Source organism: Pyrus communis, chromosome 2, assembly GCF_963583255.1.
Source record: "Pyrus communis chromosome 2, drPyrComm1.1, whole genome shotgun sequence".
In the NCBI taxonomy this organism is placed as follows: Eukaryota; Viridiplantae; Streptophyta; class Magnoliopsida; order Rosales; family Rosaceae; genus Pyrus; species Pyrus communis.
In genome coordinates, this window is record NC_084804.1 from 19658620 (window position 1) to 19670447 (window position 11828).

Below are 11828 nucleotides of genomic sequence, written 5' to 3' on the forward strand. Positions count from 1 at the left end.
TACTAAATTCTGCACTTTATCTGTTTGCTTAAATGCCGAAGTGAAAATTTGTTTTCTTCGATAAGGTTTCTTGTATGTAAGTTTATCTATTAAGGCCGATAGCCATTCTTTTTTGTTGCGTGATTAGTTCTTGGCTGTTTGAGATTTGTGCACTCTATAAGGCCGATTGCTAAGAGTGTGTTGAATGCAATTTGTTTCCTCCATAAGGCCGATAGCCGGAGTGAAAAGTTCTATCTCAAATTGTGTGTTACTCCTTAAAGGCCGATAGCCGGAGTAACGTTCTTGACAAGTTTTGTTTGTTGTTATTGTGTGCAACTCCATTAAGGCCGATTGCTGAAGAAGGTTGTGTTTCTTGATTTCTGTGATTGTAAAGCTTGTTGTTGGAATCTGTGAAAATTGAAGGTCTTCTAAGAATGTTGATTGTGAAATATTGGAAACCTTATCGCAAAGAAAACAGTAGCTACAAAGTATGGATTTAAGTTCTGAATACTTGTCAGTTTGAGGAAGGTGCAGATCATGTAGTTGAATGTGATTTAACTGTTACAAAAACCCATGAGAGAGTTGAGAAGAATTGGGGTTTTTGGTGCACTTATGGTGAAGAAAAATGAAATTTAGAATTTGATATTGCTGTTGAGAATTTGACAGGTGCAATGGCGTCGCATGAAGACTGTTGAAATTATACCACTCTCCACTCACTTTCCGGATACCAAACCAATGGTCCTGCAAGTGACAGCTAAATGCATTTTCAAGCTCAGGATCAATCTGCAGTGCGTCCATTTGTCCATATTTTAGTATTTGCTATTTGAGACACCTTTAAACACCAAGAACATATGATTAATTGATGATGGTAGCAGGGCTAGGAGTACATGGACAAGAAGCACTTCATAGTTCTGCATTTGTCAAAGCACTCATTCAATCTCAAACTGGGAAACCCAGTTGCGATTGAGGGGGGATGTTGAATATATCACTGCCAACTCATCTTTGCCAGCTCATCAAAACAGTTGTAAAGGATTGGATGATGTAATAGTTAGTTGAAAGAGTTAGTTAGTCCTCTAGTAAGCTATATATATCTATTGTAAACAGATAGTAAAGTTAGTTCATTGAGTTTAATACAAAAGCTTCATTCATTTCGTTCTCACATTTATCTTCTCTCTATGAACCTTTATTTCTTGATTTGATAATTGTTCATCTCTACTACTTCTCCAATGTAGTTAACACATAAGAGTTAGGCATGTGATGGGGGAGAAATTATGTGGTCTAGTAACTGGACCACGTTTCTGTGCGACTCTAGACACAAAAATCACTCACGTACTCCACTCCATAATTTTTTATGCTACTCTAACCCACTTTTGATCCCACCCTGCTTTCTCAACCCTCCTAAGTCCTAATCTGACTCCATTATGGAAGACCTTCTCATGATCAAGCGTATCAACTTTTGTAGCAAACACCATTATTGCCTCATTAAAAACACTTCTAAAAAGCTTAAGGACAAACTTGAGCAGAAAAAAGATATATAAGGACCAAATATCAAGACCAAAAGTTATTCTAAGACTTCAAGGTGCAAATTTGTAATAAATGTTGTTATTCCCATCTCATTGTCTTATCTTCCCGCTCAATGTTTAATGAAAATTTTTAATTACAAGTTCACCTATTTGTAAAATGATTAATAAAGACCTTTCAAGATATATAATAAAAATAGGCTAGGCGCAATTCCAACTCCCGCCATCTTTTTGCTTTATCTTTTAAAAAAAATGAAAAGGTTGGGTGCAATTATTTGTTAATAAACAGGTTGGGTAAGATTCTAACTCCCGCCCTTTATTCAGAAACGATTTATCTTCTCTTAAACCCTAACTCATCTTTCTATCTCCTTTCATTTAGAGAAAGCAAAAAGAAAATGAACTTAGAACATGACGGTTTCATTAAGAGGTAGAAGATGACGTTTCCATGAAGGAGGTAGAAGATAATGTTTCCATTGAAGAGATGGAAAATGACGTTTTCATTGAATAGTTAGAAGACAACGTTAACAATGAAAGAGGTAGAAAACAATGTTTCTATTGAAGAGGTAGAATATGTCGTTGTCATTGAAGATGTAAGAAAAACATTTTCAAATCACACACACACACACACACACACACACACACACATATATATATATATATCAACTTTTTCATGTCTACTCATGCATGTTCATGATATTTATCTCGAAGAAAAAAAATATTAGTACAATCTTATTCGCACAGATTTTATTTACCTTTCCATTGAAGTTGGTAATTGTTGACCCTAAAAACTACCAAGTCTACGTGGCACACATGCCGAGTAATTAATAAGCTAACTACGTCCTTCGATTGTGTGCGAGGCATGCCAACTCGTTGGCCGAGCTCGGCCGGGGAGTAAAATGTGTTGATGTCACGTTGGGCACTGCTGACTTCTTAATCTTGTGACTGCAGCCGAGGAAGGAACACGTCTCAACCTTCGGGTTTTAGAGCCTGAAGACAAGGTTGCTAGTCTTGCAAAGTTCATAGATCGTCAGAGCTGGGTTCGGTCACGGTGATTATATCGTAAGAGTATAAGCACGCCGAACTGGCACCAAACTATACATACACAAGTACTCAAAAGAGATGTATGTTTAATGGTAAATGTGGTTCGGCAGTCAGAATGCCAAACTCTAAAACTTACTTATGAATATCCAATCATAAAACAACTCGGCGTTCAATGCGTCGAGCCCAGTAATCTGTAACACCTCACTTCGCTGAGAAGGCTAATGAGATGACCTCTACCAACAAGGACTCGAAAATCCTTCTTGACCAAGAATTTGATAGATAACCAGTCGACCTCGACGCAGTGCTGTTTATCCAAACTGAAGGTGCTCCACGATCAGCTGATTCTACGACAACAGTGTTATTATCCAAACTCAAGATGCCATTGATTGCCTTCATAGTGCTGTTTATCCAAACTGAAGATGTGTTGGCGGAAAAAGAAAATAAAAATCTCAAGGTTGTTAAGAGGTTTCGTGTAGAGCGAGAGTTTGCACAGGGTAGTTTGTGTGTTGAATTGGAGAGAGCTTCACTTGTTGCAATGCACCTTGTATTTATAGCATTCATATCTTCTACTAGGCACGGCTAGATAATTTTGTAGAGTTCAACTACAACTCTAACTTGCGGAACTGAAATTGATCCGTGTCAAATGCCAAGGCATAGCCTTCATATTTCATGACTTTTCAAACAAAATAAAGCCTATCCAGGCTTTATCACATCACATCAGAAACCTAGCCCACCTAGGCTTCTTATCTCATCAAAAACCTTCATCAGAAGCCTTTAAAACTCACGATAACTTCCATCACCATGCAAAAAGGCCTAGCCTACCTAGGTTTCTTATCTCATCATTATCCAAGACCATTAAATCCTAGGCTTATCACATCATCGTAATTCCATCACCCTTAAACCCATCCATGCATGCATCCTAATCAAATGAATTTCAAATTCATTTTTAGCTTCCAAGTGCCGTCAGACATCCCAAATCAATTCGAACTGTACTGCTTGCTTGGGATATAATTTGCATCCTATTTATCTGGTTTAAGAAGATGCAGATAATTCATATTAAAAGATAATTATTATGATAAAAACCATAATATTATCCTTTAACAATAACAAAATTATTTTTACTTTTCCATCCGACAGTTAGGAGCTATGCTTACTCAATGGCCTTGATTGCATGGGCCGATGGTGTAAATTTGGGACCAAACAATAATCAATTGAAATTTGATTACAAAATTGATTAGATAATTCAATTGAATGAAGACTTCACCGTATGAAAAAAAAAAAAACAAAGATAATTAGGAAATTAGTCTCATTTCAACTAGGACTCATCAACAAAGTTGTCGTTCTTATTCCTTTTTTCATTCTTTTTTATTTTTATGTATTCCTATTATTACATTTTTTTTTTCCTTGCAGGTAAATGAATCTGGCAATAATTTAGCATCTACATATATAGTGGACTCTACTAGTGAATTTACCACAAATAAGGTAGGATATAATAAGCCATGGTCTTTAGAATGGACTACCTTGTACATTGCTCGTATACTATAGTTCATATCCATTCTAGGGTTTACTGTCATAACTAGAGAGACTGTGAAGCTTGACGAAAATTGAAGTCAGTGCGGTGCTTGTCCACAATTTATAATTATTTCTGTGTTGATTGACCTATTGTAAGACTTGTTTGCAATTTAAGCTTCAAGACGTTTTCTTTAACTTGTATTAGGTCTCTGGAAAAAAAGTACGTGATGTAAAACTTTTTTCTTAATATGAAACAATCATGTATTTTTCTTATGTTATTATGAAACAATTATGTAATTTTTTTTATGTTTGATGAAACAGATGAAATTCTCATGATCATGTCCTTTATTTTAATTTTATATATTATTTGTTATACTCTTTTTTCTAAAAGACAAGTTTATAACTTTAGATTTATATTAGAGTTTATTTGAGGAATAATTGTGAGCGGGAAAATATCATTTCAATATTTTAATCTTTATAGCGAGGGAGATTATAATATGGGTGAAAAAATAGGATGAAAATTTTGTAATTAACCCCAGATATGGGGTGGGATTATAATATAGCGTGAGTGCAGCAGCTCCCTTGTAATTAACCCAAGGTAATACATAAACCGCGGCTTAAGAGCAAAGATTTTGCAGAAGTCCGCAACTTTGTCCAGAGTGAGACTCTCTCGGTGTTCATCCATGGCAGCCCAAGCTGGTTCTTCTTCTGCGCAGGTAAAATCGATCACTTTACGCCTTGGCTGAACCCGAAATCTTGATTATTTTGAAATTTAAAACAAGGGGTTCTTGTCAATTATGTGAATCAGGAGGACCAATTTCTAGAAAACGAGGAAGATTTATTTTATGGAGCTGAATCGGGTTGGGTCGAGGCCCGAACATCTTGCGATCACCTTGCTTCCCTGTCCTCTGATCTCGCTCACATTCCCACTCCTGATACTGCCTGCAACAGGTTCCTATTCAATTCTTCTTCTTCTTTTTTTGGTCAGTTCATTCAAATCTTTTGTAATTGTGTGTTGTTTGATTCGTGCCAATCTTACCCAGTTCTTGATTCGGCTTTTGATCGCTGAATATTTGTACTTAGCATATGCATAACCTATCTCCTTAAGGTTGTGGGTTTGCTTTCTCAATTTGTATGCTGTTTCTGAAACATATGGATGAATGCTACTATTGATTGTCATAAGATTTGCAATAATAAGATAAAAGTTATAAAATTCTTACCCACAAGGAATCTTACATTCTATTTTTTTTCGGTTAGCGGAGGGAATTGCATCGTTATTCTTAGCTAATTGTTTCGGTTGGCTGAGGGAACTGCATTGTTATTCTTAGCTAATTGTTGGAAGTTGTTGAATTACAAAGATCTGTGGCATGCTTCTGCTGATTCTTTATGCTTTACATTGTCCGAGTGTCTGATTCCTGAATCATGCCTAACATCTTTAATCTGCGGATCAATTCTCGTATTATACTAGATGCCAGCACCCCAATGAGAACTGGTTATGTTTGTGCTGTAAGGACGTCCTCTGCAGCCGCTTTGTGAACAAGCACATGCTCCAGCATTACCAGCAGTCAAATCATTGTCTTGCTCTCAGCTATAGGTTCAATTACCAATCCTTTCTACCATGGCCTCCTCAACTTTTTTTCTTTACTTCTTTAGTCTCATTTCTTACAAATTCCTCTTCTGTCTTGGTTTACACTTCGTGCAGTGACCTATCTGTCTGGTGTTTCTCCTGTGACGCATATTTAGATGCGCAACTGATCCCACAGCTGCGGCCTGTATATGAAACTGCCTACATTCTGAAATTCGGCGAGGCGCCACCATTCCGTACTGTTTAATAGCAGACATGGGACATGATCTAACTGAGTTTTATCTGGCGGGCATATCACAGTACTCTTCCCAGAGTTAATCTTCACTTTGTTTATGTTTTCTTTTTTGAAAGAGAAGATGGTATCAGATGATCTTCATTACACAAAGCTTGTAATTTTGACCCTTAAGTTGCTCGTATCTGAACGTGTAAAGTTATCAAGCTCGACGAATATCGCTTTGTCCGACTCTTTCCGCATCACGGCTTGATAATAGCAGGATGGAGTTTGCTTATGAATATCAATATAAAAATTATATGCAACTCATGAAATTCTTTATATGAAAGTTGATTACAATCAATGATTTCAGCAAGATTACCATCAACCACAATCATTCAAATCTACTCCAGTAAGTGCTTAGTATCGCTGTTCGCACTCGAATAAAACGAAGGTGATGAGCAAAGTTGAAAATGAAGATGAAATTGTGAACCTCAGAATTTCTTGAAAGTGATCTGCGCATTCCTTGCAGGGGTACATTCGTGATAATATCGACATCTGCATAGTAAATGCAATCAACATGAGTTGCTCAGACTACCTACTCCAGTTCTTGCACATTGTGTAATATCAGTTTCACCGGTAAACAATAATTATCTCAAGGCTCCTTGTGATATTCCAACGTAGAAAGAAGAACATGCTCATGTATTACAAATCAAAACTAAAAAACTTAATTGCAAAACGAGAAGCATTTTTCGGTCTACATCATCCTGCTTTGAATTCTGATGAGACTCCATCCAAAAGAAATAAGGATTGAGTGTGCATGTATTTTACAAGATCTTCAGTCTGGAGTGCCAGAAGCTAATTGAGAGGGAGGGAGAGAGAGAGGGAGAGAGATTATAGAGTAACATACCAATTCCTTTACGTCCTTCTTCTGTTGCCTAGTCGGTTTATCTGGATACTAAAATTTTTGAAAAAGTCTTACCGAAGTTAATCCACATTAAACAACTTAATTACATGAAGCATAATATATCGTTGTGAACAAGTGCAGAAGAAGCAGTTACACAAAAGTTATTTTCTGCCAAACAGTTTTTTTTTTTGCAAGTAATGCGGCAATTATACTTCGTCAAACATTGCAAAACAATTACTAATACAAACTGTTTCATTTACCTGAGCAGCAAGAGTGTGAAGAAAAGTCCAAGTAGATCTTCCAAGCTCTTCTTTCGTCAAAGGAGCAGCAGATTTACCTGAACATGAGAAATTGATTCAAATGTAAGAACAATGCACTTTCGTGTTCGAATTCTAAGTAGGTTTTGACGGAAAAAATGGAATGAAAATATCATGGAGGCTAACTGTGATATTGGTCCACAAACAAACCCAAACTGCATGCATTCTCCGAAAAAACCACATCTTTCGCTTAACCTATACAACTAATGATGATAATAACAATAAAATAACACTTCCAATTTAAAGGGCTACAAGTTAAACAGCTTGTTAAAAAGCCACTTAATACTATAGTCTGGTGATACCTTTTTTTCACTTGTAAGTGAGAGGTCTTAGTTTCAATTCTTATCAAAGGCGAATCACATTATTACTAGTTCATTGTGAGGCTAAGCCCGCCGCAAAATCAGTGAGCGTACCGAATACCAACGACCAAGATTACCTTTTTCGTGCTGAGGATGTCTTTGGGTTCGGGATTATCGGCGGAGCCATTGTCTGACGAGGCTACCACTCTGTAGGAGGAGGAGGAAGAGGTGGAGAGAAGGCTTTTTTTGGGCGGTGGGTGATGGCTTGTGAGGTTGGGCTATGAGATTCGAGAGTTGGGTTTGCATCGAATTGGAGACTTTTGCAAAAGTTTGAAACAGGGCATGGAATGGATGCTCCGATATCTTCACAGACATCGAAGGGGGCAACGTTTGGCGGGAAATAAGGTTGGTCTTATTGTTTATAGGGTTTTTCTTTCAACTCTTTTTAGATGAGTTCCTTTTTTGTTTGCCAACCTTAATTTTCTTCTAAATACAACGATATTGGAGTTGCGCATTTATAAAAACCATATGGTAAGTTTTGTGTTTTCCCATTAATCGGTGTAAAAACTAAACTCACGCGCTTGGTAGTGCTACATATGAGAAAATGACTAAACGAATTGACAACAATATTTTGTTCAACTATATTATTAGTTTGAGTGCTAAATCAACTCAAATTGTATAGCTATTAGTATTTCTTTCTTGAACAATGAAAGTTTCAAAATAATGAGCGTATGTGTGTCAATATTGTTGCAATATAAGATGTTTGTGTATTTTGTTGACCGCGAATATAAAAGTTATGATATTGTAAATAAGGTTTTAAAAGACGCTAGGCGCTAGTCAGGCAGTGGACTGGGGCCTAGACGGGTGCCTAGACGAATTTAAGTAAATCTATTATATTTCATGTAAATAAGTGTTTATTTATACTTGAAATATATATAATTTCATCATACACTACAAAATAGAATGCCATATATATTATGAAGTATTGGAACATAATGAAAATATGGGGAACAAGCATAAAATGTGTGTTCATTTAAGCATTCAACAAGTGTCTTACAATTTATTGAAAAAAATAAAATGAAAAATGAAAGTTATCTGTTTTCTGTCTAAGTGAGTCGCAACCTAGGCGGGCCTGAGCGGGCTAGGCAGTCTAGGAGGGCACCTCAACAAGTCTAGGCGTCCTTTTTTAATTTTCAAACACCTAGGCATTAATTCGGGCGGTTTTTAGAACAGTGGTTTTAGGCGGCGGTTTTTAGCACCTAGGTGGGGGCCTAGGCGGCACTAGGCGGAGATTTTTAGAACAATGGCTGTAAAAGAATCAAACCGCATAGGTTAGTTAATTTGTATCAAATATCGAACTCAATTCAAATGTTAAATCATCATGAATCAAATATAAAACTTCTACTCACAAGTGAAGATGAAATTAAAACGTAGTGCTAATTGATGAAGGTGGTAATGAAATTGACACATTCACATTCTATTATATGCTATTTTATTAAAATTAACTTATATTATACGAATACACCGTTATGTTATGTGATATTTTTATAAATAAAAAATATATATATATATTTATATTATTAACATGAAACGCTACCAGTTTTAGGAGGCCCAAGAAAACATCAACATAACTCACCACAGAGCTGGGACCATTTTGCCCATCACGCACCGTATCTTCCCTCCCTTGCCATATTCTGTACGCAATCCCGGACAATGGCGTTTGGAGCCCGGGACCTTCCCTACAGCTCTCGTACCGCATGCAACTTATCCAAAGTCAAACATTGACTTGGTACAAATCAAGAGCCCATATTTTCATCATGACTCCAATCTGCCATGGTTGATTTCCCAGAAGCAGAACAGAAGAGGATTTACGGATCCGAAACCTCTCCTGTGAAAAGCATGCAAAACCCAGATTGGAAAATCCTTCAATAGAGGTACTTTTTCCTGAGAAAAATCAAATCCAACTTCTTTATCTGATTGTTTTTAGTCATGGATTTTGGTAGAATTGTAATCAGATCCAAATTGTAGGCAAAACCCAGCTCGTTGAATCAATTAAAGTGGTTTGAGATTGGGTGAGTTCAAGTATTTCCCTCTGCTATATGTGGATGGCTGAAGAGGGAATAATGGTCAGTGAATCCAAGAACGCACCTGCAAAAACAAGCCCTAAGCTGACACTGTTGCCTCTCATAGCTTTAATTTTCTATGAGGTTTCTGGCGGTCCTTTTGGAGTGGAGGATTCCGTCAGGGCCGGTGGCGGCCCTCTTCTTTCTCTGCTTGGTTTCTTAGTGTTTCCTTTGATTTGGAGCATCCCAGAAGCTTTAGTGACGGCTGAGCTCGCCACAAGCTTCCCGGAAAATGGCGGATATGTGCTTTGGATATCAGCAGCTTTTGGGCCTTTCTGGGGTTTCCAGGAGGGTTTCTGGAAATGGTTTAGTGGGGTTATGGACAATGCTCTTTACCCTGTCCTGTTCCTCGATTACTTGAAGCATTCGTTTCCTATTTTTAACCGGATGGTTGCTCGAATTCCAGCTCTTTTAGGGATAACATTCTCATTGACTTACTTGAATTATCGCGGATTGCATATTGTCGGGTTCTCTGCTGTTTCCCTTGCAGTTTTCTCCCTTTGCCCATTTGTTGTAATGGCGATTATCTCGATTCCTAGAATAAGGGTTAAGCAGTGGCTGGTTGTAGATTTTAAGAAAGTGGAATGGAGAGGATACTTCAATAGCATGTTTTGGAATCTGAATTATTGGGATAAGGCAAGTACACTTGCAGGGGAGGTTGAAAATCCAAGTAAGACTTTTCCGAAGGCGCTTCTTGGGGCTGTTGTTGTGGTTGTTTCTTCGTATTTGATTCCGCTTCTTGCTGGAACTGGAGCTTTAAACTCTGCATCTAGTGAGTGGACTGATGGGTATTTTGCACAAGTTGGGATGTTGATAGGTGGCGTCTGGCTTAAATGGTGGATTCAAGCTGCTGCCGCAATGTCTAACATGGGGTTGTTTGAAGCAGAAATGAGTAGTGATGCTTTTCAACTTCTTGGGATGAGTGAGATGGGAATGCTTCCTGCGATATTTGCTTCAAGGTTTGCATTTTCGTACACTTGCGCTCCCTTTACCGGTTCAGTTTTAGCCAATCCGCTGTTTTCGAACTTCACAATTGCAACCTTCTGTTTTGAAGGATCCTTCTGTAAAGAAAACGACCTTTTACTTACAAATTTAGTTGGATGCACAGTGGATGAGCGCTGAGCTGATTGTTTTCTTTAACTCTTATCTTGTAGGTCAAAGTATGGAACACCTACCATTAGCATTTTGTGCTCTGCTACCGGAGTTATCTTCTTGTCGTGGATGAGCTTTCAAGAAATCTTGGAATTTCTTAATTTCTTATACGCTATAGGAATGCTTCTGGAGTTCGCAGCTTTTATTAAACTGAGAGTGAAGAAGCCAGACCTTCATAGACCGTACAAAGTTCCCTTCGAAACATTCGGAGCAACAATGCTTTGCCTGCCCCCTGCATTGTTACTTGTTCTTGTTATGTGCTTGGCTTCTCTGAAGACTCTCTTTGTAAGTGGTGCTGTAATTATCTTTGGGGTTTTGTTGTACCTTGTTTTAGTTCAAGCAAAGGATAGAAAGTGGGTGCGTTTTGATGGAGAACAACCTGCTGAGACTCCCATTCACTGTCCGGATGGCCATTCCGCGGTTTCACACTTGCATGAAGAAGGTGCAGACGAGGCTGCAGTCGGCCTGCTCACAGACTTGTCATCGGTTGATACAGAACAACAGTCCTCCAAGTTAAGGTCCGAAGAAGAAGCCTTGAAGTTAGAGTAGCTGTAAATCTCTATATTTTTTGAAGCTTTACGATTGCATGAGTCAAAGCACGATGCGTTAACCAATATAATGTGTATTTAATTAGTGCAATCCGTGTGTAATACAATGAAAGAAAACAATGTGTCAAGTTGCATATTGTATTGTTTAGACTTTAAGAGAAGCTAATAACATTTTCTAGAGAAACTGAATTTGAGATTGAACTTTATATTAATGTTGGCATTCCGGGGTGCAAAATATAAAAACCCGTCGTGGAAAATTGTTAGTCAAATTAGTGTAAGCAATATATAGAAACAACTTTTTACGCTGACTGTGCGATAAAATATCATAATCTGAACTTTAAAATTTTCCTTTTGATGTGAAGATTAATAAGTGGTAATACATCCTCAAACTTGAAGAACTATGAGTGTCGTCTTCCCCCCACGTAAATAAAAAACAAAAGCTGATAGAAGAAACCCTTCTTGAATCAAGACGATGGTTCACGTACGTAGCATGGTTTTTTCTTGAAGGACAAGAAACTTGACATCAATCCACAAAACTCTTTAATCAATGTGACTTCCAGGATATATATGTCATTGCCTCCGTTGGTGGAAATTTGATCCTGGTTATAGGTTGAAGGAATGGATTTTGATGTAG

General features: G+C 37.6%; 2 protein-coding genes and 1 pseudogene across 3 annotated transcripts; 2 read left to right on the plus strand and 1 right to left on the minus strand.

The window, feature by feature from the left end:
- Positions 1–4639: 4639 nt before the first annotated feature.
- Positions 4640–6095, plus strand: LOC137726513 (uncharacterized). The gene is made up of 4 exons (XM_068465447.1): positions 4640–4768; positions 4861–5003; positions 5521–5646; positions 5755–6095. The coding sequence occupies exons 1-4, from the start codon at positions 4736–4738 to the stop codon at positions 5882–5884; spliced, it is 432 nt and encodes a 143-aa protein (XP_068321548.1). The 5' UTR covers positions 4640–4735; the 3' UTR covers positions 5885–6095.
- A 173-nt stretch (positions 6096–6268) lies between these two features.
- Positions 6269–7821, minus strand: LOC137724922 (FAD-linked sulfhydryl oxidase ERV1-like; annotated as a pseudogene).
- A 1231-nt stretch (positions 7822–9052) lies between these two features.
- On the plus strand, positions 9053–11369 carry LOC137725604 (probable polyamine transporter At3g19553). Of its 2 annotated transcripts, XM_068464347.1 has the most exons (3): positions 9053–9305; positions 9400–10453; positions 10649–11369. In XM_068464347.1, the coding sequence occupies exons 2-3, from the start codon at positions 9471–9473 to the stop codon at positions 11193–11195; spliced, it is 1530 nt and encodes a 509-aa protein (XP_068320448.1). In that variant the 5' UTR covers positions 9053–9305; positions 9400–9470; the 3' UTR covers positions 11196–11369. The 2 variants fall into 2 exon arrangements, with proteins under 2 accessions (XP_068320448.1, XP_068320449.1); XM_068464348.1 differs by having other exon boundaries at positions 9053–10453.
- Positions 11370–11828: the final 459 nt, after the last annotated feature.

Excerpts from the sequence above, each read along its gene's own strand:
- LOC137726513 (XM_068465447.1), top strand. The coding sequence starts at position 4,736 with ATGGCAGCCCAAGCTGGTTCTTCTTCTGCGCAG. Across the intron at positions 5,004-5,520 it reads CCTGATACTGCCTGCAACAG|ATGCCAGCACCCCAATGAGA; the intron begins GTTCCTATTCAA and ends GTATTATACTAG. Across the intron at positions 5,647-5,754 it reads TGTCTTGCTCTCAGCTATAG|TGACCTATCTGTCTGGTGTT; the intron begins GTTCAATTACCA and ends CACTTCGTGCAG.
- LOC137725604 (XM_068464348.1), top strand. The coding sequence starts at position 9,471 with ATGTGGATGGCTGAAGAGGGAATAATGGTCAGTGAATCCAAGAACGCA. Across the intron at positions 10,454-10,648 it reads CCTGCGATATTTGCTTCAAG|GTCAAAGTATGGAACACCTA; the intron begins GTTTGCATTTTC and ends CTTATCTTGTAG.